The sequence below is a fragment of the Chiloscyllium plagiosum genome, unplaced genomic scaffold (assembly GCF_037043375.1).
Source record: "Chiloscyllium plagiosum isolate Xiang-an unplaced genomic scaffold, Cpla_swu_hap1 HiC_scaffold_44, whole genome shotgun sequence".
NCBI classification, from domain to species: domain Eukaryota; kingdom Metazoa; phylum Chordata; class Chondrichthyes; order Orectolobiformes; family Hemiscylliidae; genus Chiloscyllium; species Chiloscyllium plagiosum.
This window is the reverse complement of record NW_028270182.1, coordinates 8,773,120-8,800,753: the sequence shown is the minus strand read 5'-3', so window position 1 is coordinate 8,800,753 and position 27,634 is coordinate 8,773,120. Positions and strand designations below refer to the sequence as shown.

General features: G+C 47.5%; 1 protein-coding gene across 4 annotated transcripts in view; it reads right to left on the bottom strand.

Moving 5' to 3' along the window:
• Positions 1-1,744: 1,744 nt before the first annotated feature.
• Positions 1,745-27,634, bottom strand: part of LOC122544332 (uncharacterized) — a 29,212-nt gene continuing 3,322 nt past the window's right edge. Inside the window, exons 2-7 of one of the 4 annotated variants that reach the window (XM_087982717.1) lie at positions 23,979-24,341; positions 20,631-20,759; positions 18,225-18,292; positions 10,889-11,145; positions 2,409-2,519; positions 1,745-1,937 (exon numbers count right to left, since the gene is read on the bottom strand). In XM_087982717.1, the coding sequence (XP_087838843.1) occupies positions 10,975-11,145; positions 18,225-18,292; positions 20,631-20,759; positions 23,979-24,341 (731 nt within the window). In that variant the 3' untranslated portion in view covers positions 1,745-1,937; positions 2,409-2,519; positions 10,889-10,974. Of the gene's footprint in view, positions 2,520-10,888; positions 11,146-18,224; positions 18,293-20,630; positions 20,760-23,978; positions 24,342-27,634 lie in introns of all 4 variants that reach the window. The other 3 variants (XM_043683510.2, XM_087982716.1, XM_043683508.2) reach the window with 3 other exon arrangements.

Sequence of the window (27,634 nt, the reverse complement as noted above, 5' to 3'; positions counted from 1 at the left end):
CATCCCGACTTGGAAATATATCGGTTGTTCCTTCAGTGTCGCTGGGCCCCTAACTCCCTCCCTAATGACACTGTGTGGGTGTCCCTGCTACATGGACTGCAGTGGCTCCAGAAGGCAGCTCATCCCCACCTTTCCAAGAGGACAACTAGGGACAGGCATTAAATACTGGGCCCAGCCAGCAACGCTCATGATCCCATGTGTGAATAATGTTTTAAAAAGGAGCAGGCCCAAGGCCATGATTAGCCTACTCTGGCCCTGAGTGTGGCTCAGTGGTTAGCACTGCTGCCTCATAGCACCAGGGACCTGGGTTCAATTCCAGCCTCGGGCGACCATCTGCATGGAGTTTGCACATTCTCCCCGTGTCTGCGTGGGTTTCCTCCGGGTGCTCCGGTTTCCTCCCACAGTCCGCTGACGAGCAGGTTAGGGTGGGCTGGGCCTTGCTAAGTTGGCCCTGCAGTGTGCAGGCGAGGTGGATTAGCCACCGGAAATGCAGGGGTTACAGGAGGTGGGCAGCTCTTCAGAGGGTCGGTGTGGACTCGATGGGCTGAACGGCCTGTTTGCACAATGTCAGGATTCTGCGAGCTTTCTGCTTAAATGTTGTGTCTTCTGAGCGGCGAGTCCATGTTTAATAAACAAAGAAGGCAAATTTTGCACACAATATTTCAAGCACAGTCTTACCAAGATTCGACAATTGCCCCCAGAACATTGACCAGGATCCCTGAATGTTTGATTTGATTTCTTTATTATCACATGTAAAATAGGGTGAAAAGTGTTGTATAGCATCGCCACTCTTCAGCGCCATCTTAAAACACAGAAAAATAAAACTGAAACGCAGGGTATAAAAGGCAAAAGAATAAAGAAATAAAGTGTCTGATTTTACAGTCCTTCTGGGTTAAGACCCCTATCAGGGGCCTGGTTACCAGGTAACGGGTGCCCATCGTGGCAAAATTCGCCAGTCTTCGCCGCCAACCTGCCTCCACCGATGCCCTCGCCACTTTAAGCCCACCCCAATGCTGCCGGGTACCGAACTGAACCAAACCCAACTCCGCCACCCACCCTGAGTCTGCTTCATGCCCACCTCACCAATTCAGGCCTCTGCCAATGTCGCCTGGTCTCAAAAACAATGAAACAGAGTACAACACAGGAACAGGTCCTTCGGCCTTCTGAGCCAGTGCCAATTATTGTGCTCTAACTAGAAAAACCTTCTGCCCACGTTTGGCTTGTATCCCTCTAATCCCTCGCTCTGCATTTAACCATCCAGATGCCTCTTCCAATGTTGCCAACGTACCTGCGTCCACCACCCTCCTCTGGCAATACGTTCCAGGCTCCTACCACTCTCTGCGTTGAAAAATGACCCTCGCACATCTCCCTTAAACTCTCCCGCTCTCACCTTGAACCTGTGTGCCCCCTTATAATTGAAATTTCAACCCCGGGAACAGTCCCTAACTACTGGGCACAAACTTAACCCTGTCACCAAGAGACAACTCTAGGACCGCCTCATCAAACTTAGCTCTCGCAGGTGAAAGGAACAACTCTTGCACAACAAATTAATGATTTGGAGATGCTGGTGTTGGACTGGGGTGGACAAAGTTAAAAATCACACAACACCAGGTTATAGTCCAACAGGTTTAATTGGAAGCACACTAGCTTTCGGAGCGACAATCACCTGATGGAGGAGCGTCGCTCCGAAAGCTAGTGTGCTTCCAATTAAACCTGTTGGACTATAACCTGGTGTTGTGTGATTTTTAACTTTGAACAACAAATTAAGTTAACGTTTGGCCAAACTGGGCTGACGATCTGACAAACACCTATACTACCCGCTCTGGTGAACTTGATTGGGCCGTTGCATTCAATTCTCTGAATTCCATCAAGGGCGCTTCTGTGTAGGAACGTCTACTCCAATTCGACGCCAGTCTCTCCCTGCAACTGTGTCCGAACTGCAACGTCAGAAAGATAAGAGTTGACTGAGCCTCTGTCTTCAACGATTCAAGGACAGCTCAGTCAGAACGAATTGTTCAAGGAAGGTCGCAACTGTTTCTGTGAAAATATTCCCAAGCTGATAAATCAGCCGACCTGACATACACCCTTTGGTATATAAGAGAGAGTTTTCAATAGACTGTTGGAGGTGCTGCTTTATAGAGGAACAAAGAGGCTGTTTTGTGTTCAGTTTGACAGCTGAATGGAGATTGTAAGGAGAGTGGAAAAATTCTAAAGAGCTCTTAATGATTCAGTGAATCAGCAAAACTATAGTGAATGGGACTTGACTGTAGCAACTGAGCTCAAACAAGAGGATAGATTGGGATGCTTCCTGAAAATTTAATTCAACGTACATCTGAAGAGAATTGAGTTTTCAGGTCTAATGATCATTAAAATGTCACAAAATGATCCAAAAAACATAGGAGTCTTACCAGACTCGAGATGTTAACTGTGTTTTTCTCTCTCTGCACACGCGCAGTTTCTCCAGCAATATCTGCCTTAGCTTTCTGACACCCTCAGTATTTCGCTTTTAATCCAAACGTCTAACGGAAGAGGAAGGGAATCAGTTACAAGGTTTTGGGACGCCATTGCTTCGTCACTAGATGATTAAGTCAGAGAGACCCAGGTAAAGTCCCAGGTGCATTCTGTACATAGTAAGCAGGACAAATCCAACATGGTCAATTACCATCCCATCAGTGTGCTCTCAATTGTCATTAAAGTGATGGAGGCAACATCAACAGTGCCAACAGACACTGTTCTGATTGCCCCCTGTTACAGGAAGGATATTATTAAACTGAAGAGGGTCCAGAAAAGATTTAGATTAGATTAGATTAGGTTAGATTAGATTAGATTCCCTACAGTGTGGAAACAAGCCCTTCGGCCCAACAAGTCCACACCGACCCTCTGAAGAGTAACCCACCCAGACCCATTTCCCTCTGACTAATGCACCTAACACCGTGGGCAATTTAGCATGGCCAATTGCACACCTTTGGACTGTGGGAGGAAACCCACGCAGACACAGGGAGAATGTGCAAACTCCACGCAGACAGTCACTCAAGGGTGTTTCCGGAACTTGAGGTTTTGAGTTGTGCGGATAGGCTGGGACTTTTTTCACTGGAGCATAGGAGGTTGAGGGGTGACCTTTTAGAGGTTTATAAGGTGAATAGACAAGGTCTTTTCGCTGGGGAGTGGGAGTCCAAAGCTAGAGGGCATAAGTTTAAGGTGAGAGGGGAAAGATTTAAAAGGGACCGAAGGGGCAACTTTTTCACACAGAGGGCGGTGCGTGTATGGAATGAGCTGCCAGAGGAAGTGGTAGAGGCTGCTACAATCACAGCTAAAAGGCATCTGGATGGGTATATGAATAGGAAGGGTTTAGAGGGATATGGGCCACATACTGGCAAATGGGACTAGTTTAGTTTGGGGAACTTGGTCAGCATGTTCGAGTTGGATAGAAATCTTTCTGCTCCCACCTTAAAAATAGTCTTGAAATCCCCCCCACCCCAGGGAAAAGACACACGCCATTAACCTTTTCTATAAATTTCATGATTTTATGAATCTCTATAAGGTAACTCCTTAACACTCCAGTGAATTGGTTCTGGTCTACCCAGTTTCTCCTTCTAACTTAAACCCTCCATTCCTGGCAACATCCCGGGAAATCCTTTCTGAACCCTCTCCAGCTTAATAATATCCTTCCTATAACTGTGTGACCAGAACTGGAGAGGGCACTGCAGCAGGGCAGCATGGTGGCTCAGTGGTTAGCACTGCTGCCTCACAGTGCCAGGGATCTGGGTTCAATTCCAGGCTTGATGACTGTCTGTGTGGAGTTTGCCTGTGTCTCCTCCCACAATTCAAAGATATGCAGGTTAGGGTGAATTGGCCATGCTAAATTCCCCATGGAGTTCAGGGATGTGTGGGTTAGGTGCATAGGTCAGGGGAAATGTAGGATGATAGGGTAGAGGAATGGGTCGGATGGGTACTCTTCGAAGGATTGGTGTGGACTTGTTGGGTCAGAGGGCTATTTCCCCACTGTAGGGATTCTGTGATTGTCTCAGGCCTCACTGGCAGCCTGTAGAACTTCAACATAACATCCCAACCTTATAACTTCTTGATTCTTAGTTGTAAAAATATACACTGACCGCACCCTCACTGTTGGGTTGCCAGGTTCAAATCCCACTCGAGATCCTGAGAACCACAAATCTCAGGGGATATCCTGGTGTGTGTGGGAATGATGTTAGGAGAACCGTCTTGCAAAGAGGTATTGAACTGAGGTCCCAGTTTCCTGATCCAAGGCAATACTTCAATGAAGAACAGTGGGGGAGTTCTCCCTCCCCCGATATCTTGGGTCAATATTTACCCCTCGATTACCTCTCCAATCGCCACCAGGGCAGAACCCCACTGGTCCTCACCTACCACCCCACCAACCTCCATATACATCGTATCATCTGTTGTCATTTCCGCCACCTCCAAACGGACCCCACCACCAGGAATATATTTCCCTCCCCTCCCCTATCAGCGTTCCGAAAAGACCACTCCCTCCGTGACTCCCTCATCAGGTCCACACCCTCCACCAACCCGACCTCCACTCCCGGCACCTTCCCCTGCAACCGCAAGAAATGTAAAACTTGGGCCAACACCTCCCCCCTTACTTCCCACCAAGGCCCCAAGGGATCCTTCCATATCCACCACAAATTCACCTGCACCTCCACACACATCATTTACTGCATCTGCTGCACCCGATGTGGGCTCCACTATACTGGGGAGACAGGCCACCTACTTGCGGAATGTTTCAGAGAACACCTCTGGGACACCCGAACCAACCAACCCAACCACCTCGTGGCTCAACACTTCAACTCTCCCTCCCACTCCACCAAGGACATGCAGGTCCTTGGACTCCTCCATCGCCAGACCATAGCAACACGACGGCTGGAGGAAGAGCGCCTCATCTTCCGCCTAGGAACCCTCCAACCACAAGGGATGAACTCAGATTTCTCCAGTTTCCTCATTTCCTCTCCCCCCACCTTGTCTCAGTCCCACCCCTCGAACTCAGCATCACCTTCCTAACCTGCAATCTTCTTCCTGATCTCTCCGTCCCCACCCCCACTCCAGCCTATCACCTCACCTTAACCTCCTTCCACCTATCGCATTTCCAACGCCCCTCCCCCAAGTCCCTCCTCCCTACCTTTTATCTTAGCCTGTTTGGCACACTTTCCTCATTCCTGAAGAAGGGCTCATGCCTGAAATGTCGATTCTCCTGCTCCTTGGATGCTGCCTGACCTTCTGTGCTTTTCCAGCAACACATTTTCAACCCTTGATTATCATCCCAAGAATAGCTGGCCTGGTCACTATCACACTGCTTTGGATGTGGAATTGGCTTGACTGTAGGGGAGAGAGGGTGGTGTTGAAAGGTTATTCTGGAGGCTGTGATCAGCAGTGGCTGAGTCTATTCCAGATGAGATTCCCTACAGTGTGGAAACAGGCCCTTCAGCCCAACAAGTCCACACCGACCCTCCGAAGAGTAACCCACCCAGTCCCATTTCCCTCTGACTAATGCATCTACATTATGGGCAATTTAACATGGCCAATTCACCCGACCTGCACATCTTTGGAGTGTGGGAGGAAACCGGAGCACCTGGAGGAAACCCACGCAGACACGGGGAGTATGTGCACACTCCACACAGACAGTCACCTGAGGCAGGGATCGAACCTGGGTCCCTGGTGCTGTGAAGCAGCAGTGCTAACCATTGAGCCACCGTGCCGCCCTCATCAGTTATTTGAACGATTTAGGTGAGAGTATAGGAGGCGTGGTTAGTAGGTTTGCAGATGACACCAAAATTAATGGCATTGTGGACAGTGAAAAGATTATCTCAAGAGTACAAAATCCTTGATCAATTGGGCCTGTGAGCCAAGGAGTGACAGATGGAGTTTAATTTGGATAAATATGAGATGTTGAATTTTGGTGAGGCAAACCAGGGTATGACTTACACAGTTAATGATAGGACCCTGGGCAGTGTGGTCCAATAGAACAACCAGGGGCTGCAGGTACATAGTTTCTTGAAAGTGACATCCCAAGACGACAGGGTGGTGAAGAAGGCATTTGGCATGCTTGCTTTTATTGGTCAGAGCACTGAATATAGGAGTTAGGACATCATGTTGCAGCTGTACAGGATGTTGGTAAGGCCACATTTGGAGTACTGCTTAGAATTCTGGTCACCCTCCCAGAGGAAGGATGTTATTAAACTAGAAAGGGTTCAGAAACGATTTGCAAAGATGTTATCGGGTTTGGAGCATTTGAGTTATAAGGAAAAGCTGAATAGGCTGGGGCTACTCTCGCTGGAGATTCGGAGGCTGAGGGGTGTCCTTACAGACATTCATGTAATCACGAGAGGCGTAGATAGTCCAAAATTAGAGGCAATTGGTTTAAGGTGAGAGGGGAAAGATTTAAAAAGGGACCCGAGGGGCAACGTCTTCACACAGAGGGTGGTGCATTCATGGAATGAGCTGCCAGAGAAAGTGGTTACAACATTTCAGAGGGATTGGACAGGTGCATGGATAGAAAAGGGATATGGGCCATTTGCAGGCAAACAGGACTAGTTTAGTTCAGGAAACCAGGTTGACTTAGACTAGTAGGGCCGAATGGCCTCTTTCTGTGCTGTACACCTTCTATGACTCAATGCTTCTGTGCGATCTTGCCGCAAGCAAATTGACTGCCGCATGACTACAGTCCCGCAAGGCGACTTTGAGGTGTCTGGCGGTTGGGTGAGGTGCTACGTAAATGCAACTTCTTCTTCTTTGCTCGGAATGCACTCTCTCCAATTGCAGGATGGGAAATGCAGGAATGAAAGAGCAAGAGGATGACTCTAGAGACTGTCCCCCTGGAGAGTGGGGAAGGAGGTGAGGAGAGGAGGGGACGCAAGACGCTATCCCCAATGATTGGCGCTGGTTGATGGGCAGCTAGGCCTGAGCCTAACTCTAGAGCAGTAGCTCACCTACCTCGTTCCTGTCAGCCTGCTCACCCTGAGGACAACGTCACACATTGCGACTGCATCTCTGGCCATATCAAAGTTGCCGCTCAGTTGAGGAGTTGGAAAGTGTCACCTTCCAGCCGAGCGCGGAAACCAATTTTGCTTCGGTTGACACAAAATATCTTTGTGGCTGCGGACTTTAGGAAGAGCCACGGAACCCCTCCCTAGCCTTTTGAGAGTTATGTACCCCTCGCTGACATCAAAATAGAACATTGCTGTTGGTCAGATGCCTCGACGGTGTGCAAATTTCCGACATGACGTTACACTCTAAAAGGATCTTCATTGGGGGCGCTCTCCGACGTTCATAAGGGTTGCTACATAAATGCAGGACTTCCTTTCGAAATCGTTTTGAAGCGGCGAGGGAATGCGGGATTCGTGAGGATGATTCCCGGGATGGAGGGATTGCCTTACGAGCAAAGGTTAAACAGGTCGGGACCCTACTCCCTGGAATTGAGAAGACTGAGAAGGGGATCCGACTGGGACATATCAGATTCTTAAGGGAGAGATCTGAGAGGATGATTCCCCCTTCATGGGAGAGTCTAGGACAGAGGTGGGGAACCTTTTCCTGTTGGAAGGCCGCATTATGTTAGTTGTAATCTAATAAGGCCGCATCCAAGAAATTTCAATTATATAAATGTTGATACGGTTAGACTGTGTAACTATTCTCAAATTTCACTTCAAATGGAAAGCCACGTGCCCTGTTGTCATAAGTTGATAAACACTGGCGTACTGGATACCCATAGCCTCTCGCCAACCAGCCTCGGGCAATAGTGGCGCCAGTCAGGCAGGGAAGATAACGTACATTCTAGAGTCGCATTATAACTAAATCATGAGCATAGCAGGTGTCGAAATAGCCCTTATGACAGACCGATTTTTTAATTATGGTGGTCAGTCTGTGAGGATTATTTTGTTGAATTTTCTTTTACTCTCTGGTATTTTAAATACATTCGTTTTAAGATTAAAATAAAAGTAATAAAGGACGAGAAAAACGTATTAATTAAAATAAAAGATTTGTTCTGCAAAATTTGGATTCATTCAAAAGACCACACACAATGGCCTTAAGGCTGGAGGTTCCCCACCCGTTGCCTAGGACCAGAGGGCACAGTCTCAGAATAAAGAGGGGGTGGGGGGAGCCAAGTTAAGATTGAGATGAGGAGGAATTTCTCCTGTCAGAGTCTTTGGGATTCCTCACAACAGAGAGCTGTAGGTGCAGGTGTAGGGGGGCAGGTTCCTTGTGCATATCAACGGGTGAGTCAAAAACTGTGGAAAAGCACAGCAGGTCAGGCAGCATCCGAGGAGCCAGAGAGTGGAAGTTTCAGGTCAGGAGTGCGATGAGGGGCTCATACCCGAAACGGCGACTCTCCTGCTCCTCGGATGCTGCCTGACCTGCTGTGCTTTTCCAGCGCCACACTCTCAACTCTGAGTCTCCAGGGTCTGCAGTCCTCACTTTCTCCCGTACTGAAGGGTGAGACAGATTCTTGATCAGTCGGGGAATCGAGGGTCACAGTGAAAGTGGACGTGAGGGATGGCAGTGACTTGAGAGGCCGAATGGCCTACTCTTGTTCATATTTCTTAAAGCCATACTGGTTGAGGGAGGCAGTGACGTAGTGCTATTACCGCCCGGCTATTAATCAAGAAACCCAGAATACTGTGCTGGGGACCTGGGTTCAACTCCCACCATCGCAGATGTTGGAATTTGAATTCAATAAAAAATCTGAAATTAAGATTCGACTGATGGCTATGAAACCGATTGTTGGAAAAACCCATCTGGTTCACTACTGCCCTTCTGGGAAGGAAATCTGCCATCCTTACCTGGTCTGGCCTACATGTGACTCCAGACCCACAGCCGATGTGGTTGACTCTGATAATGGCCGAGCAAGCCGCTCAGTTGTACCAATCACGAGAAAGTCACAATAAAACAACCCACAGCAAGTGGACCGCAGCTCACCACCACCTTCTCAAGGGCAAATAGGGATGGGCTATCAATGCTGGCCAGCCAGCGAAACCCAAGTCCCACAAGTGAATAAATAAAAAAACAAACAAACCCCGGGTAGATCTCCTGTCATTCTCCTAAACTCTGCTGAGGTACAGGCCTGACCTGCTTGATCTCTCCTCATGAATTTGTTTGCTTAAGTGTGTCTGTGTCTGTGTGTGTGTGTGTCTGTGTGTGTGTTATGGGTGTGTATGTGTTTGTGTGTTGCGTGTGCGTGTGTATGTGTGTTGTGGGTGTGTATGTGTGTCTGTGTGTGTTGTGGGTGTGTATGTGTGCCTGTATGTTGTGTGTGTTTTGAGGGTATGCATGTGTGTCTGTGTGTGTCTGTGTCTGCGTGTTGTGTGTGGGTCTGTGTGTGTGTGTGTGTCTGTGTGTTGTGTGCGTGGGTCTGTGTGTGGGTGTGTCTGTGTGTGTCTGTGGGTGTGTATGTGTGTCTGTGTATATGTCTGTGTGCGTGTCTGTGTGCGTGTGTCTGTGTGCGTGTCTGTGTGCGTGTGTCTGTCTGTGTGTGTGTGCCTGTGCCTGTGTGTTGTGTGTGTCTGTGTGTCTGTGTGTCTGTGTGTCTGTGTGTTGTGTCTGTGTGTCTGTGTGTCTGTGCGTCTGTGGGTGTGTGTGTGTGTCTGTGTGTGTGTCTGTGTGTGTGCATGTGTCTGTGTGTTGTGCGTGTGTCTGTGTGTTGTGTGTCTATGTCTGTGTGTGCGTGTGTCTGTGTGTTGTGTGTGTGTGTCTGCGTCTGCGTCTGCGTCTGTGTGTTGTGTGTGTGCTGTGTGTGTTGTGGGTGTGCATGTGTGTCTGTGTGTGTTGTGGGTGTGTGTTGTGGGTGTGTATATGTGTCTGTGTGTTGAGGGTGTGTATGTGTGTGAATGTGTCTGTGTGTGTCTGTGTCTGCGTCTGTGTGTTGTGTGTGTGCTGTGTGTGTTGTGGGTGTGTGTTGTGGGTGTGTGTTGTGGGTGTGTGTTGTGGGTGTGTGTTGTGGGTGTGTATGTGTGTCTGTGTGTGTCTGTGTCTGTGTTGTGTGTGGGTCTGTGTGTGTGTATGTCTGTGTCTGTGTTGTGTGTGTGGGTCTGTGTGTGTGTATGTCTGTGTCTGTGTGTGTCTGCGTCTGTGTGTGTGTGTGTGTGTGTGCGTGCGCGCACACACGCGTGCGCATGCAGAGAAAGGACAAATCGCTGTGATCTTCCCAGACCATAGGGCTGCTCTGTCTTGCCTTTGTGCTCCCCCTGTCTTCGAGTCTTCCTTGCCTTCAGAGAGGAGAGGAGAGGGGTTCTGACAGCAGTGGTGACCAGCAGGTGGCCCAAAATACAGAAAACAGTAGCAGGAGTAGGCCATTCAGCCCTTTGAGCCTGCTCCACCATTCAATAGGATCATGGGTTGATCATCCAACTCAGTCCCCTTTTTCCACTTTCTCTTCTATACCCTTTGATCCCTTTTGGCAGATCTTTTTCCCAAAAGGACATTAGCGAACTACATTAGCTTACATAGAATCCCAAGTGTGGAAGCAGATCATTTGCCCCACTGAGTCCACACTGACCCTCCAAAGAGCATCCCATCCAGACCCACCCTATATTCCTGTATTTGGCATGGCCAATCTACCCTAACCTACACATCTTCAAACTGTGGGGGGAAACTGGAGCAAACCCACGCACATACAGGAGAGAATGTATGTGCAAGGCAATTTAGCACGACCAATCCACCTAAACCTGCCAATCTTTGGACTGTGGAAGGAACCCAGAGCACATAAAAGCAACCCATGCAGACACAGGGAGAATGTGCAAACTCCACATAGGCAGTTGCCTGAGGGTGGAATCGCACCCAGGTCCCTAGCGTTATGAGGCAGCAGTGTTAACCACTGAGCCACCATGCCGCCCACATCTTGGGGATATCAGGGATAACTGACCTTCCAGATGAGAAGATGGTGTTCCGTTAGCTTCTTGTTTCCAGGGACGGACATGGACGGGTGAAAGACGGGTGGCTACATAAATGCTAGGAGTGCTCTGAAGTTCTGCCAAGGATTCGCGAGTAGATCTCCCCGTCCTCCGATGGGTAAGGGAGTTGAAACGATGTCGATGCTGCCACTGGGACTGTGATCACACTGTACAAAACCGTGTCAGCCTCTCCCGCCTCTTCAGCTCGGACCCGAGACACCTCGGAGGGCTGGAAAGGTCATGCAGATATGAAACAGTCAGTCAATCACTCGGTTGCATGGGTTCACTTTAACTCAGAGGCCAGTCAGCCCATCAATCCTGCCCCGCCATACTACATGATGATTCCTCGATGGCCCACCATCCACAAGGCACAAGTCTAGGAGTGTGAGGGGATATTCCCCACTTGCCCTGGGTGGGGAAGCTCCAACAACACTCGAAGAAGCTCAACACTATCCAGGGACAAAGCAGCCCTTGCTTGACTGGAACCACATCCACAAGCATCCCCTCCCTCCCCCATTGACCCTCAGTAGCAGCAGTGTGTACCATCTACAAGGTGCACTGCAGTAGATCACCAAAGATCCTTAGACAGCACCTTCCAAACCCACAGCCACCTCTATCTAGGAGAACATGGGGAAGCAGATACATGGGAACACTATCACGTTCAAGTTCTCCTCTGAACCACTCACCATCCCGACTTGGAAATATGTTGGCTGTTCCTTTGGTGTTGCTGGGTCAGAATCCTGGAACTCCCTCCTTAATGGTGCTGTGTGGGTGTCCCTACAGCACACAGACTGCAGTGGTTCATCAAACAGAGATAGCTGTGGGGAGGGGGGGGGGGGTGGTTCAAGTACATAGTTCTTTGAAAGTTGTGTTACATGTAGACAGGGTGGTTAAGGAGGCATTTATTATGCTTGTCTTCATTGCTCAGACCAATGAATATAGGAGTTGGGAAGTCATGTTGTGTTGTGCTCTATGGCACATTATCACCTCAATAAAACTGGCAAAATGTAGATGTCTTAAATATTGTGATGTCCAAGCTTTTACAGTCATAGAATTATACAGCATGAAAATAGACCCTTCAGTCCAATTCATCCATGCTGACCATGTGTCCTAAATTAACTTTGTCCCATTTGCCAGTATTTGGCCCTATTTTCATATACCCATCCAGATGCCTTTTAAATGCTGTAATTGTATCAGCCTCTATCAGTTCCTCTGGCAGCTCATTCCATTCACGCACCACCCTCTGCGTGAAAAGGTTGCCCCTTAGGTCCCTTTTAAATCTTTCCTCTCTCACCTTAAACCTATGCCCTCTAGTTCTGGAATCCCCCACCTCAGAGAAAAGACTTTGTCCATTTATCCTATCCATGCCGCTCATGAATTTATAAACCTCTTTTAAGGTCACCCCTCAGCCTTCGACGCTCCAGGGAAAACAGCTCCAGCCTATTCAACCTCTCCCTGTAGCTCAAATCCTCCAACCCTGGTAACATCCTTGTAAACCGTTTCTGAACCCTTTCAAGTTTCACAACATCCTTACCGTAGCAGGGTGGCCAGCATCGCATGCAGTATTCCAAACGTGGTCTAACCAATGTCCTGTATGGTCACAACACGGCCTCCCAACTGCTCGACTCACTGCACTGACCAATGAAGGCAAGCATACCAAACACCTTCATCACTGTCCAGTCTACCTGTGACTCCACTGTCGAGGTACTGTAAACCTGCACTCCAAGGTCACTTTGCTCGGCAACACTCTCAGGACCTTACCATTAGGTGTATAAGTGCTGCCCTGTGTATAACAGCGGCATCTACCCCTCAGCATTTTCTGTTACTTACTGTATGCTTTTTATGTTGATTTTAGGAAGTGTGTTGACGTTTTTACATCGACTTTTTTGAGGGATATTGATGCCTTGAAGTTTGACCTGTCAGGATTGATTGTGATTACGCATAACTCTTGATTGGCCAGAAATACTTGATCAAGCAGCACTTTCCTGGCCTTAAAGGGGCTGGTGAATAAAAACTTTGCTAATTATGGAATTAAGCCACAGATCAGCCACTGATTTATTTAGGAATAAAAGAATGACTAGGGTAGGAATAGGTCCAGTCAAGGATAGTAGTGGGAAGTTGCATGTGGAGGCTGAAGAAATTGGGGAGACACTGAATGAATACTTTTCGTCAGTATTCAGTCAGGAACAGGACCTTGTTGTCAATGTGAATACTGAGTCAGAATTAAGTAGAATGGATGGCTTTGAGGTATGTAGAGAAGAGGTGTTGGAAATTCTGGAAAGGGTGAAAATAGATAAGTCCCCTGGGCCTGATGGCATTTATCCTAGGATTCTCTGGGAAGCAAGGGAGGAGATTGCAGAGCCATTGGCCTTGATTTTTATGTCCTTGTTGTCTACAGGAGTAGTGCCAGAAGATTAGATGGCTAGCAAATGTGGTTCCCTTGTTCAAGAAGGGGAGTAGGGATAACCCTAGTAACTATAGGCCGGTGAGTCTCACTTCTATTGTGGGCAAAATCTTAGAGAGAATTGTAAGGGATAGGATTTATGAACATCTGGATAGGAATAATGTGATCAAGGATAGTCAGCATGGTTTTGTGAAGGGCAGGTCGTGCCTCACAAACCTTATTGAATTCTTTGAGAAGGTGACTAAGGAGGTGGACGAGGGGAAAGCGGTAGATGTGGTGTATATGGATTTTAGTAAGGCGTTTGATAAGGTTCCCCATGGTAGACTACTGCAAAAAATACGGAGGTATGGCATTGAGGGTGAGTTGGAGGTTTGGATTAGGAGTTGGCTGGCTGGAAGAAGACAGAGGGTAGTAGTTGATGGCAAAGGTTCATCTTGGAGTGCCGTCACTAGCGGTGTTCCGCAAGGATCTGTTTTGGGACCATTGCTGTTTGTCATTTTTATAAATGACCTGGAGGAGGGGTTAGAAGGTTGGGTGAGCAAGTTTGCGGATGATACGAAAGTCAGAGGAGTTGTAGACAGTGAGGAAGGATGTGTCAGGTTACAGCGGGATATAGATAAGCTGCAGAACTGGGCAGAGAGGTGGCAAATGGAGTTCAATGTAGCTAAGTGTGAGGTGATTCACTTTGGTAAGAGTAACAAAAAGATGGGGTACTGGGCTAACGGTCGGATACTTGGTAGTGTGGATGAGCAGAGCGATCTTGGTGTCCATGTACACAGATCTTTGAAAGTTGCCACCCAGGTAAATAGTGCGGTGAAGAAGGCATATGGCGTACTGGCTTTTATTGGTAAAGGAACTGAGTTCCGGAGTACTGAGGTCATGTTGCAGTTGTATAAGACTCTGGTGCGGCCGCACCTGGAGTATTGTGTGCGGTTTTGGTCGCCGTACTATAGGAAGGATGTGGAGGCACTGGAACGGGTGCAGAGGAGGTTTACCAGGATGTTGCCTGGTATGGTAGAAAGATCGTATGAGGAAAGGCTGAGGCACTTGGGGTTGTTTTCATTGGAGAAAAGAAGGTTTAGGGGTGACTTGATAGAGGTGTACAAGATGATTAGGGGTTTAGATAGGGTCGACAGTGAGAATCTTTTTCCACTTATGGAGTCAGCTATTACAAGGGGGCATAGCTTTAAATTATGGGGGGGTAGGTATAGGACAGATGTTAGGGGTAGGTTCTTTACTCAGCGAGTCGTGAGTTCATGGAATGCCCTGCCAGTAGCAGTGGTGGACTCTCCCTCTTTATGGGCATTTAAGCGGGCATTGGATAGGCATATGGAGGAGACTGGGCTAGTGTAGGTTAGGTGGGCTTGGATCGGTGCAACATCGAGGGCTGAAGGGCCTATACTGCGCTGTATTCTTCTATGTTCTATGTTCTATGAAACAGGCTTGAGGGACTGAATGGCCTACTCCTGGTCCTAGTAACGAATTTGGAACCACTGTAATTGGCCCCACATTCACCCCCCACACCCCAATTAATTGCCCCTCCCTCTAAACTGATGGTTTAAATTGAGTTTGTTTTAAACCAATAGCATGCAAGAGACAATCAGAACAGGAGAGTGCACCAGAATATATTTACCTGAAGTGAAGAAGGCGTTTGGCATGCTGTCCTTTATTGGTCAGAGCATTGAGTGTAGGAGTTGGGATGTCATGTTGCAGCTGTACAGGATATCGGTTCGGCCACTGTTGGAATATCAAATGCAATTCTGGTCTCCTTCCTATCAGAAGGATGTTGTGAAACTTGAAAGGGTTCAGAAAAGATTTAGAAGGATGTTGCCAGGGTTGGAGCGCTTGACCTATAGAGAGAGGCTGTACAGGCTGGGGCTGTTTTCCCTGGAGCGTCGGAGGCTGAGGGGTGACCTTATAGAGGTTTATAAAATCATGAGGGGCCTGGATAGGATAATTAGACAAGGTCTTTTCTCCCTGGGGTGGGGGAATCCAGAACTAGAGGGCATAGGTTTAGGGTGAGAGAGGAAAGATATAAAAGGCAACTTTTTCATCCAGAGAGTGGTCCGCGTATGGAATGAGCTACCAAAGGAAGTGGTGGAGGCTGGTGCAATAACAGCATTTAAAAGGCATCTGGGTGGGGATATGGATAGGATGGGTTCAGAGGGATATGGATCAAATGCTGGCAAATGGGACTAGTTTACGTTAGGATATCTGGTCGGCATGGACGAGTTGGACCGAAGGGTCTGTTTCCGAGCTGTACATCTCTATGACTCTAAATATATACATGCATCGAGGAGAGACACAGGCACAGACTGGGGGAATTGGGATTGAGGGTGGGGCGGAGGTCGATCAGAAAATGGACAGGCCCTGAAAGGGGAGAGGGGAAACCTCTTTCGTATGGATTCTGAATCACCCCTGCATATTTTACGACAAATTCTGCTTGTTAACTCAGTTTCTCTCTCTCTCTCTCTCACTCTCTAAATCTCCCTCTTGTGAATGTGAACAATTTTCAAATCATCAATATTTATTTTCCTGACTTCTCCAGCTTCTATTCCTTTCTCCACAGTAAAAAACTGATGCAAAATATTCACTTAATATTTGATTTTGAAGTACCCGACAATTTTCTCACACCCTTCGTGTACTTGTAGAATCTCTTTGGATTATTGTTAACCTTATCTGTGAATGCTATCCCATAAACCCTCTTTGCTTTCCTGATTTCCTTCTTAAGAATGCTCTATGTTATAGTCATGGAGTCATACAGCATGGAAATTGATCCTTTGGCCCAATCAGTCCATGCCGAAAGAAATCCCAAACTAAACTAGTCCCACCTCCCTGTACCTGGTCCATATCCCTCCAAACCTTTCCTATTCATCGACTTGTCCAAATGTCTGTTAAACATTGTAACTGTACCCACATCCACCACTTCCTCAGGAAGTTCATTCCACACACAAACCACCCTCTGTGTTGAGAATTTGCCTCTCCTGTCTTATTTACTGTATATACTTGAGTAAAGGTCGATCTCCTGTCAAAGCCGACCCCCTATTTTTGGCCAAATAATCTGGAATTGTCCATATATCTCGTGTAAAAGTCAACCCTAGTTCTTCACAGATAACAGGTCAACGTTTATGAGTCAGTGTGCTGGTCGTCACATCCCGCTGCAGCTTTGGCTCTGCTCCTGGTCTTCCAGTCTGCTGGCTGTTGAGATCTGCTCTGGGTTTTTGGAATTTCCACAATTCATTTTCTGCTTCTTCAACAGAGATCATTTAGATTAGATTCCCTACAGTGCGGAAACAGGCCCTTCGGCCCAACAAGTCCACACCAACCCTCGGAAGAGGAAACCACCCAGTCCCATTCCTCGCTGACTGCTGCGCCTAACACTATGGGCAACTTAGCATGGCCAACTCACCTGACCTGCACATCTTTGGACTGTGGGAGGAAACCGGAGCACCCGGAGGAAACCCGGGCAGACAGTCACCTGAGGCTGGAATTGAACCTGGGACCCTGATGCTGTAAGGCAGCAGTGCTAACCACTGAGCCACCGTGCCGTGGGCTTCTGCTGATCACATGGTATGAATTTTGACGAGCATGAATTTCAGCCCCTCAAAAGTAGTATCATGTAATCATCGACCCCATAAATTTAACCTTTAAAAAGTAGTCAAAACAATTTCTCTATTACTTGAGAATATACGGTAAATCTTTCTTCATCAACTGGAAAATATGCCCTCTTATCTTGAAATCCTGCACCCTAGGGGAAAGATACCTGCTATTTATCTTATCCACACGCTTCATTACTTTACAAAGCTCTTTAAGGTCACCTCTCAACTTCCTGCACTCCAGTGAAAGAAGTCCCAGCCTATATTGATAATTCAGAACTCCTGTTCCCAGCAATGTCCTGGTAAATCTTTTCTCAACACTGTCGAGCTTAATAACATTTCTCCTACAACAGGGTGACCAGAACCACACACAGTACTCCAGAAAAGGCCTCACCAATGTCCTTTAACAGCGTCACCGTGACGGCCCAATTCCTATACTCAAAGGGCTGGATAATGAAGGCAACATCCAGCGTGTGATGCTGGAAAAGCACAGCAGGTCAGGCAGCATCTGAGTAGCAAAAGAATCGACATTCCGGGCAAAAGCCCTCTGTCAGGAATGCCTGCTGTGCTTTTCCAGCACCACACTCTCCACTTGGATCTCCGACATCTGCAGTCCTTCATTTCTCCCAATGAAGGCAAGCGCCTTTTCAACCACCAATATGTGATTGTTTTAGAGATTCATCTGAACCCAGCTGACTATATCTTATATAAGATTCACTTTATTCTTAACTCGCACCTGGGTGGCATGGTGGCTCAGTGGTTAGCACTGCTGTGTCACAGTACAGGGACCCCGGTTTGATTTCGGCCTCAGATGACTGTCTGTATGGCATTTGTATGTTCTCCCCATGTCTGGGGACTAATGCACCTAACCTACACAGCCCTGAACTCTATGGGCAATTTAGTATGGGTAGTTCACCTAATGTGCACGTCTTTGGACTGGTTTCCTCCCACAGTCCAAAGGTGTGCATGTTAGGTCAATTGGCCATGCTAAATTGCCCATAGTGTTCAGGGATGTTTAGGTTAGGTGCATAAGTCAGGGGCAAATGTGGAGTAATAGAGTAGGGGAATGGGTCTGGGTGAGTTTTTCTTCAGAGGGTCGGTTTGGGCTGAAGGGCCTGTTTCCACACTGTAGGGATTCTATGATTCTCAATATCTTTATTCACCCATTGCTTCTTAATCTTACCTGCCTCACTCTAACAGGAACAGAACTACTCTCAACTCTCATCATCACAATCTTGACAACCTCTCTCCCCAGACCTTGCTGAGTTTCCCCAGCAACTTTCCATCTTTGGCTTTCGGCATACTTGCCTCATGCTCCAACGGTAGATCACCGGTCTCGTCTCTTCCTCTGGCTTCCTGTGATTCCGATTCCAATCCTGCAAGAGACCTGTCAACATTAGGAGAGGAGACCAGGCCAACAGGAGGAGGTGTGACAGCTGACTGGAGTTGGCCTAACTGCCTGCCTCTTAATAATACAGGAGTCCTTTGATCAGATCCCGAACCAGAGCCCGAGGGTTGAAGGAGCTGGGAAAGCAGAACACCGTGGCTCAGTGGTTAGCATTGCTGCCTCATAACACCAGGGACACGGGTTCGATTCCACCCTTGGGTGACTCCACTCTGTAGAGTTTGCACGTTCCCCCTGTATGTGCGTGAGTTCCCTCCAGGTTCTCTGGTTTTCTCCCACGGTCCAAAGAAAAGATTTGCAAGGATATTGCCAGGGTTGGAGGACTTGAGCTACAGGGAGAGGTTAAATAGGCTAGGGCTGTTTTCCCTGGATCGTCAGAAGCTGAGGGGTGACTTTCTCGAGGTTTTATAAAATCACGAGGGGCATGAGTAGGATAAATAGACAAAGCCTTTTCCCTGGGGTGTGGAGTCCAGAATTAGAGGGCATAGGTTTAGGATGAGAGGGTAAAGATATAAAAGAGACCCAAGGGACAACATTTTCAAGCAGAGGGTGGTACGTGTATGGAATGAGCTGCCAGAGAAAGTGGTGGAGGCTGGTACAATTACAACATTTAAAAGGCATCTGGATGGGTATATGAAGAGGAAGGATGTGGAGGGATATGGGCCAGGTGCTGGCAGGTGGGACTAGATTCGGTTGGGATATTTGGTCAGCATGGACGAGTTGGGCTGAAGGGTCTGTTTCCATGCTTAACATCTCTATGACTCTATGTGCAGGTTAGGGTGGATTGGCCATGCTAAATTGTCCAAGTCAGGTGGGTCAACTATGGTAAATGTAGGGCGGGTGGGATGCTCTTCAGAGAGTCAGTACACACTCAAGAGACCCAATGGCCTCTCTCTGCATGGATTCTATGAAGGTTTGGCTGGAGGAATAAAGGCTTCAACTATTTTCTCAATAGCAAGGGTTTGGAAAGCTGAAACACAAAGGGACATGGGAGTCCTAGTTCAGGATTCTCTTAAGATTGACACGTAGGTTCAGGTGGCAGTTATAAAGGCAAATGCAATATAGGCGTTCATTTCAAAAGGGCTAGAATACAAGTGCAGAGATGTTCTGAGGCTGTATAAGGCTCTGGTCAGATCACATTTGGAATACCGTGAGCAGTTTCGGGCCCCGTATCTAAGGAAGGCTGTGCGGGCCTTGGAAGGGAGGGTCCAGACGAGGTTTACAAGCAAGATCCCAGGGATGAAGGGCTTGTCATTTGGGAGCGGTTGAGGACTCTGGGTCTGTACTCGATGGGGTTTGGAAGGATGGGGGTGGGTGGAATCTGATTGAGAAGGGGTTTCCACCGGTTGGAGAGACTAGGACCAGAGGGCACAGCCTCAGGAGTGAAGGGATGGACTGAGATGAGGAGGAATTTCTTCAACCAGAGGGTGGCGACTCTGTGGAACTCATTGTCACAGAGAGCTGTGGAGGGCAAGTCATTAAGGCAGAGGTAAATAGGTTCTGAGGAGAGTCACTACACCAGAAACTTTAACTGTTTCTCTCTCTATAGCCCCTGTTAGACCCTGCTGTGCTTCTCCAGCAATTTCTGGTTTTTGTTTCTGATTTCCAGCATCCAGAGTTTTTTGACATTTCAGATACGTTCTCGATTGGTAAGGGGGGATCAAGGATTACAGGGAGAGGGCGGGATAATGGGGTTGGAAAACATATCAGCCATGATCGAATGGTGGAGTTGATTTGGTGGACCAAGTGGGGCCAATTCTGCTCCTATATCTTGTGGTCAGAAGGTAGCAATGACTCCAGGGATTAGTGGAGACCATTCAGTCCCTAAGATCCATTCTATCATTGAGGTAGATTTCTGCTAGTGATGCCCAGAGTGAGGAAGAGGACACGGATTGGCATGTCGAAAGTCCTGCTCAGTTGAGATTTCTTTCAACACCCTGAGGTTTTCAAGGAGAATGGAAAGGCTGGTTGATAGAATTTTCCAAGGAGTGGGAATCCCTTGCTGAGAGATTCCCTGAGCAACCATCTACCTAACAGCAGTGGGACTGTTCGAACTCCCCGATTTTAAAGGATCCTCTCGGAGGGTGAGAGACAGACGGGGTGTTGGATGCATTGTCTGGAGGAATGCTCAATTCTCAGGGAATTGTCTTGGAGTTCACAACATCAGGTGAAATGGCAACCAGAAATCCCAGTCTAATGTTCCAGATCAGGATTTGACATGGAGATGTTCAGAAACCCCTCCTACCACCACTCCAATGCCCGCAAAATACATGAATTGGCTGCAATGATTGATTCATGAACACACACACCAGTCAGTCTCCTGCCTCTGACCAAGAGGAGTGAAGTAACCAGTGTGCACAGGAAGATCCCAGAGAGCAGCCAAGCTGCCATCGACGCCAGCCATTTCCCATTGCTGTAAAATTCAGGAGGTCCTTCACCTGGAAAGGAGGAAGAGCCATCAGATTAGACACAAACCGGCTCCGGGAAAAGGCTTTCTCCCAGCCTCTCTTTGCACATTGATGCCCTGAACTGGATTCAAATCCTGCTCGAGGTTTTGTTCCAGCGAGTGCGCTGAGGGAGGATTTGGAGGAGCAGAGAGACGTTGAAAGAAAGACAGTTATGTTTCCTACCTGTGAACCCCCATCTCTCTGTTCCCTTCCCCTCCAACCCTGACTTCAACCGTCATCCTCTCTGTTTCTCTCTGTCTGTCTCTCTGTCTCCCTGTCTCTCACTCTCTCTCTGTTGCTCTCTTTCTCTCTATCTCCCTGCCTCACTGTCTCTGTCTATCTATTTGCGTCTCTTTCTCTCTCTCTCTCTCTCTGTCGCTCTCTCTCTCTCTCTTTATCTTCCTGTCTCACTGTCTGTCTGTCTGTCTCTCTCTCTATCTCGCTGTCTGTGTCTCTCTGTCTTTCTCCCTCTCTCTGTCTCTCGCTGTCTATCTGTCTCTGTCTTTCTCCCTCTCTCTGTCTCTCGCTGTCTATCTGTCTCTGTCTCTCTCTCCCTCTCTTTCTTGCGCTCTCTCTCTCTCTCTCTCTCTTGCTCTGTGCTCTCTCTCTCTCTCTCTCTCTCTCGCTCTGTGCTCTCTCTCTCTCTCTCTCTCTCTCTCTCTCTGTTTCTCTCTCTGCTCCTCTCATAGAGTCATACAGTACGGAAATAGACCCTTCGGTCCAACCAGACCATGCAGACCAGATATCCCAAACTAAACCAGTCCCACCTGCCTGCTACTGGCCCATATCTCTCTAAACCTTTCCTATTCAGGTACTTATCCAAATGTCTTTAAAATGTTGTAAATGTACCCACTTCCACCATTTCCTCAGGAGGTTTGTTCCACACATGAACACCCCCGTGTAAAAAAGTTACCCCTCGTGTCTTTTTAAAATCTATCTCCGCTCTCCTTAAACGTATGCCCCTTCGTCTTGAAATCCCTTACCCTAGCAAAAAGACACACACTCTCTCTCTATCTTACTCTTGTCTCTCTCTTTCTTTCTGCATCTCTGTTTTTCTTTCTTCCTGTCTCGTTCTCTGTCTGTCTCTCTATCTCTGTCTTTCTCTGTCATAGAGTCATACAACACGGAAACAGACCCTTCGGTCCAACCAGTCCGTGCTGAACATAATCCCAAACCAAACTAGTCCCACCTACCTGCTCCTGGCCCATAAACCTCTAAACCTTTCCCAATCATGTACTTATCTAAATGGCTTTTAAGTGCTGTAACTGTACCCGCATCCACCACTTCCTCTGGACGTTCATTCCACATCCGAACCACTCTCGGTCTAAAAAAGTTACCGTTTAAGTCTTTTTAAAATCTTTCTCCTATCACCTTAAAAATATGATAGGATTAGGATATTGGGCTGAATGGGCCTTTTCCCATGCTGTAGACCCTCACAGATGGGCTGAAGGGTCTCTTCCTCTGCTGCTGACCTGCACAGATGGGCCAAAAGGCCTCTCCTTATGTTGCAGATCTCCACAGTTGGGCCAAAAGGCACCTTCCTATGTTGTAGACCTCCATAGATGGGCCGAAGGGCCCCTTCCTTTGCTGTAGACCACCACAGATGGGCCTCTCCCTATACTGTACACCACAGATGGGCCAAAGGGCCCCTTCCTTTGCTGTAGACCACCACAGATGGGCCTCTCCCCATGCTGTAGACCACCACAGATGGACCGAAGGGCCTCTTCCTGTGCTGTCATCCTCCACAGATAGCCCCTAGTCTTGAAATACCTCACGTTAGGGAAAAGGCACACACTCTCTCTCTCTCTCTCTCTCTCTCTCTCTCTCCCTCTCTCTCCCTCTCTCTCTCTCTCTCTCTCCCCCTCTCTCTCTCTCTCTCTCTCTCTCCCCCTCTCTCTCTCTCTCTCTCTCTCTCCCCCTCTCTCTCTCTCTCTCTCTCTCTCTCTCTCTCTCTCCCTCTCTCTCTCTCCCTCTCTCTCCCTCTCTCTCTCTCTCTCTCTCTCTCAAGACTGGCACTCAGTGCATTCCTAAGGGAATCCTACTCTATTAGACCCGTCTTTCAGTCTGTAACAATCTCCATTCACGACCTGCCTGCTGTCCTTACCTGGTCTGGTCTACACATGACTCTAGACTTCACAGCCAATGTGGTTGACTTTTAAGTGTCCCTCTGAAAGATTTTCCATTCGGGGCAAACAGGAATGGCCAATAAATGCTGGCCCAGCCAGTGACACCCCCACCCTATGAATAAATTAAAACAGAATCTAATTCACTCCTGAGTAATTGCTTGTAGAAGTTTCTCCACCACTGAATTTAAACTGATTGGGTTTGAGGGAATTGACTAGAGTTGTGGAGGTCAGCAGCACAGAAAGAGACCCTTCGGCCCATCTGAGGAGGGCTACAGCACAGAAAGAGACCCTTTGGCCTATCTGTGGAAGGCTACCGTATAGGGAAAGGCCCTTCAGTCCATCTGTGGAGGGCTACAGCACAGCAAGAGACCCTTCAGCTCATCTGTGGAGGGCTACAGTATAGGAAGAGGCCCTTCGGCACATCTGTGAAAGGCTACCATATAGGGAGAGGCCCTTTGGCCCATCTGTGGAGGGTTACAGCACAGCAAGAGACCCTTTGGCTATCTGTGGTGATCTAGAGAACAGGAAGACATCCTTCGGCCCATCTGTGTAGTCTACACAAAACTAGACTTGCCGGCCATCTGTGGAGGACAACAGCACAGGAAGAGGGCCTTCAGCCCGTCTGTGGTGGTCTACAGCATTGGGAGAGACCCATCAGCCCATCTGCAGAGGGCTATAGCATAGGAAGAGACCTTTTGGCCAATCTGTGGAGGTCTACAAAATAAGGAGAGGCCTTTCAGCCCATCTGTGCAGGTTGACAGCAGAGAAAGAGACCCTTCGGTCCATCTGTGCAGCTATACAGCATAGGAAAAGGCCTCAGCTCAATATCCTAATCCCATTTTGCAGCACACTTGGCCCACAGCCTTGGCCTCACAAGTGCACATCTCAACACTTCCTCAAGGCCTCTCCCACCCTCACAGGCAGCGAGTTCCAGACTCCCCCCTGTCCTCCCAACACCCTCTGGGCGAATCCCACCACCTTTTCTTCGGCGTTCGGGGATAACTGAAACATCATCAAATCCACCCTCACTTCCTTCAAAACCCTCGGACGCGTCCCAACGGGTCCCGGACTCCAAAAGGTGTACCTGACGCCTCAACGATCAAAACAGTTCCGTTCCCCCGTCCTGTCTTAATCGGGACCGGTCGCTCAATCTGAAGGTGACAGTAATATGTCCCGTTGTCCTTCAGCTGGGCGCTGTTGATGTGCAACATGAAGAGTCCCGAGTTCCATTTGATGGAGGCGCTGATCCTGTGGTGCCTACAGTTTTCAGTATGACTGTAGTTTTGCATCTTACAGGAGAGGATGGTGTCGTCCTCATTTGCCCATTCAAAGAACGCTTCAGAGATCTGCTGTGGGGTGTCAAGGCTGCAGTTTACATGGGCATCAGCTCCTTCTTTCACAGTGAGAATTGAGGGAGTTTGGGAAATCAAGATGTCAGTATAGGCACCTGAAAACATAAGAACATTAGAATGTAAGAACTAGGAGCAGGAGTAGGCTGTCTGGCCAATCGATGCTGCTCGGACATTCAGTAAGGTCAGGGCTGATCTTTTTTGTGGACCCAGCTCCACTTACCCATCCACTCACCCTAACACACCAGACACATGCACAGACCAGCTATTCAACAACAATCATCCTAACACCCACAAACGGAGCTGCATCAGGACATTATTTAAACGAGCCACAACGCAATCACAAAGGCCAACCTCCCATCTATAGAATCCATCTCTTAGGCCCGCTGTCAAGGAAAGGCCCTAGCATTCTCAAAGATCCATCCCACCCTGGCAATGTTTTTCTACAACCTCTACCATCGGGGAGAAGGTACAGAAGCCTGAACACACGCACCAGCCGGTTTCGAAACAGTTTCTACCCTACTGTTGTTAGAATACTGAATGGACTCTGTGTTTTTGTTTTTGCCACTGTTTACCTATTATTTACTTATCTATGTTACTTAACTCTGTGATCTGCCTGGATTGCTCGCAAGACAGAGCTTTTCACTGTGCCTCGGTACACGTGACAATAAATTCAATTCAATTCCAATACACTGCGGCACCCAGGAACAATGAGATGAATTATAAAGTGTGTTTTGCTTCAAGCCTGGTAGTTTAACCAATTGATTTACATCTGGAACACAATGCCTTAATACTTGAAATTAAAATTTTAAAAAGTTAGAGTCTTGGCCACCTTCTTAATATGTTTTGAAAGGGTTTAGTCTGGTCTTTAACAGTGGTGAGAATGTGTAACTCCCTATCCAAAAAAACCTATACAACGTATTCAGGAACAACGGGTATGCGACAAGCACAGTCCAAATCTAAACAAGACACAACACTCCCAGAGACTCTAGCCACACTCTCATACATTAAAAACATCTCAGAGATGATGACAAGACTACTGCAACCCATATGCATCGTGGTAGCCCACAAACCTACCGGCACACTGAGACAGCTCCTGATTAATCTAAAGGACCCCTTACCAACAACCAGCAGAATGAACATCATATACAAAATACCCTGCAAGGACTGCAACAAACATTACACTGGACAGACAGGCAGGAAACTAGCCATCAGGATACATGAGCACCGACTAGCCACCAAAAGACACGATCAACTATCATTAGTATCCTTACACACAGAGGATGAGGGACACCAGTTCGACTGGGACAATATATCCATCCTGATATAGGCTAGACAGAGACACGCACGGGAATTCCTAGAGGCCTGGCATTCAAACTGGAACTCCATCAACAATATATCGATTTGGACGCCATTTACCAACCATTCAGGAAAGCGATATCACCCACCACAACAGACCAAGACACATAAACAGAAAGCGGGACAGAACACCAGCATTTCACTTATAATGTCACTGAGCATGGTGACCAAATGTCTGAGAACAAACCTACCAGCTCAGCGAACAAACTTACAACCCCGCCCTAACCCTTAATTCGTTACTGTTCCAAAATCTATCTATCAACAGTCAACCGGGTAGCTTCAACTGTTTCCCTTGGCAGGGAATTCCACAGGTTCACAACCCTTTGGGGGAAGAAATTCCTCCTTAACTCAGTCCTGAATATGCTCTCCACTATTTTGAGGCTATGCTGCCTAGTTCTAGTTCCACCCACCAGTGGAAACAACCTCCCTGCTTCTATCTTATCTACTCCCTTCATCATTTGATATGTTTGTATAAGATATCCCCTCATTCTTCTAGATTCTAATGAGCATGATCTTACAGAGTGATCTTATAGAGGTTTATAAAATCATGAGGAGCATGGAAAGAGAATAGGCAAGGTCTTGTCCCCAGGGTCCAAAACTAGAGGGGGTGCAGGTTTAAGGTGAGAGGGAAAAGGTTTAAAAGGGACCCGAGAGGCAACTTTTTCATGCAGAGGGTGGTGCCTGTATGGAACGAGCTGCCAGAGGAAGTGGTGGAGCCTGGTACAATTACAACATTTAAAAGGCATTTGGATGGGTACATGAATAGGAAAGGTTTGGAAGGGTATGGACCAAGTGCTGGCAAATAGGACTGGATTAATTTAAGATATCTGCTCTGTTTCTGTGCTGTACAACTCTGAGACTCTATGTGTATAGTCTAGTTTACTCAATCTCTCCAGATTGTAAACTTTATGGTGTTTGAAAGGGTCTTTGTGAGTGTGTGAGCCGAAAGGGAGAGAGCCAGCCCCTTCCCCCATTGCAGTTCTTTACCCATAGGGACCTTTATGTCTTCTAAAATGTTCCTGTTCCTCAAAAGACCTTTTGGATATGGAGTTACACATCCTCACAACTGTTAAAACCAGACCAAACCCTCTCAAAACATATTAAGAAGGTGGCTGAGACTTTAACGTTTTTTTATTTTAAACGCAAGTGTTAAGGCATTGTGTTCCGGATGCAAATCAATTGGTTAAACTACCAGGCTCGAAGTAAAACACACTTTATTCAAACCCTTTAGTTAAAATACAACAAGAGAAAGCAGAAATTGGAATAACTTTACTGGAAAACTTAATAGAATAACAGATTATTGAACTATTCAACAGTAACTGTCCCAATATAGTAATATCCCATGAACACACCCTTGGCAAAGGCAAATTCAGTAAAATAGGTTATCTCACAGGCAATTCTCCAATACAGGAGGGAAAAATAACGCATCAAGAGAAAACTCTGATAGAGAGAGGAACAGGGAGAGATGTACTGCAGTGTTCAAACCCAGCTTCAAGACCCAAGCAAGTGCTGCTGATTTAAAGAAATTGGTACATTGCAGAAATAAAATCACTGTTTTCCCACTCTCTCATAAAAGAGAGATAACTGGTGGTCGGTCCAAGTTGAGAGTCACCATGTCTCATGCCCTCATGGCAACCTTAGCTGCTGTGGGAATTGAACCCACACTGTCGGGGTGAGACTACGTTGCAAATCAGCCAACTGAGCCAAGACAGATTAGAGTAATAGAGTCATACAGCACAGAAACAGACCATTCGGCCCAACATGTCCATGCTGACCAAGATTCCCATACTAAACTAGCACATTTGCCCACATTTTGCCCATATCCCTCTAAATTCTTCCAAATAATGTACCCGTCTAAATGTCTTCTCAATGTCGTGATTGTCCCTGTCTCTACCACTTCCTATAGTAGCTTGTTCCATACACATATCATTTCCTCTGTGTGAAAAAGTTGCCCCTCAGGTCACATTTATATCTTTTCTCTCTCACTTTAAATCTCTGGTTTTTGGGCTCCCCTACTCCAGGGAAATGACCT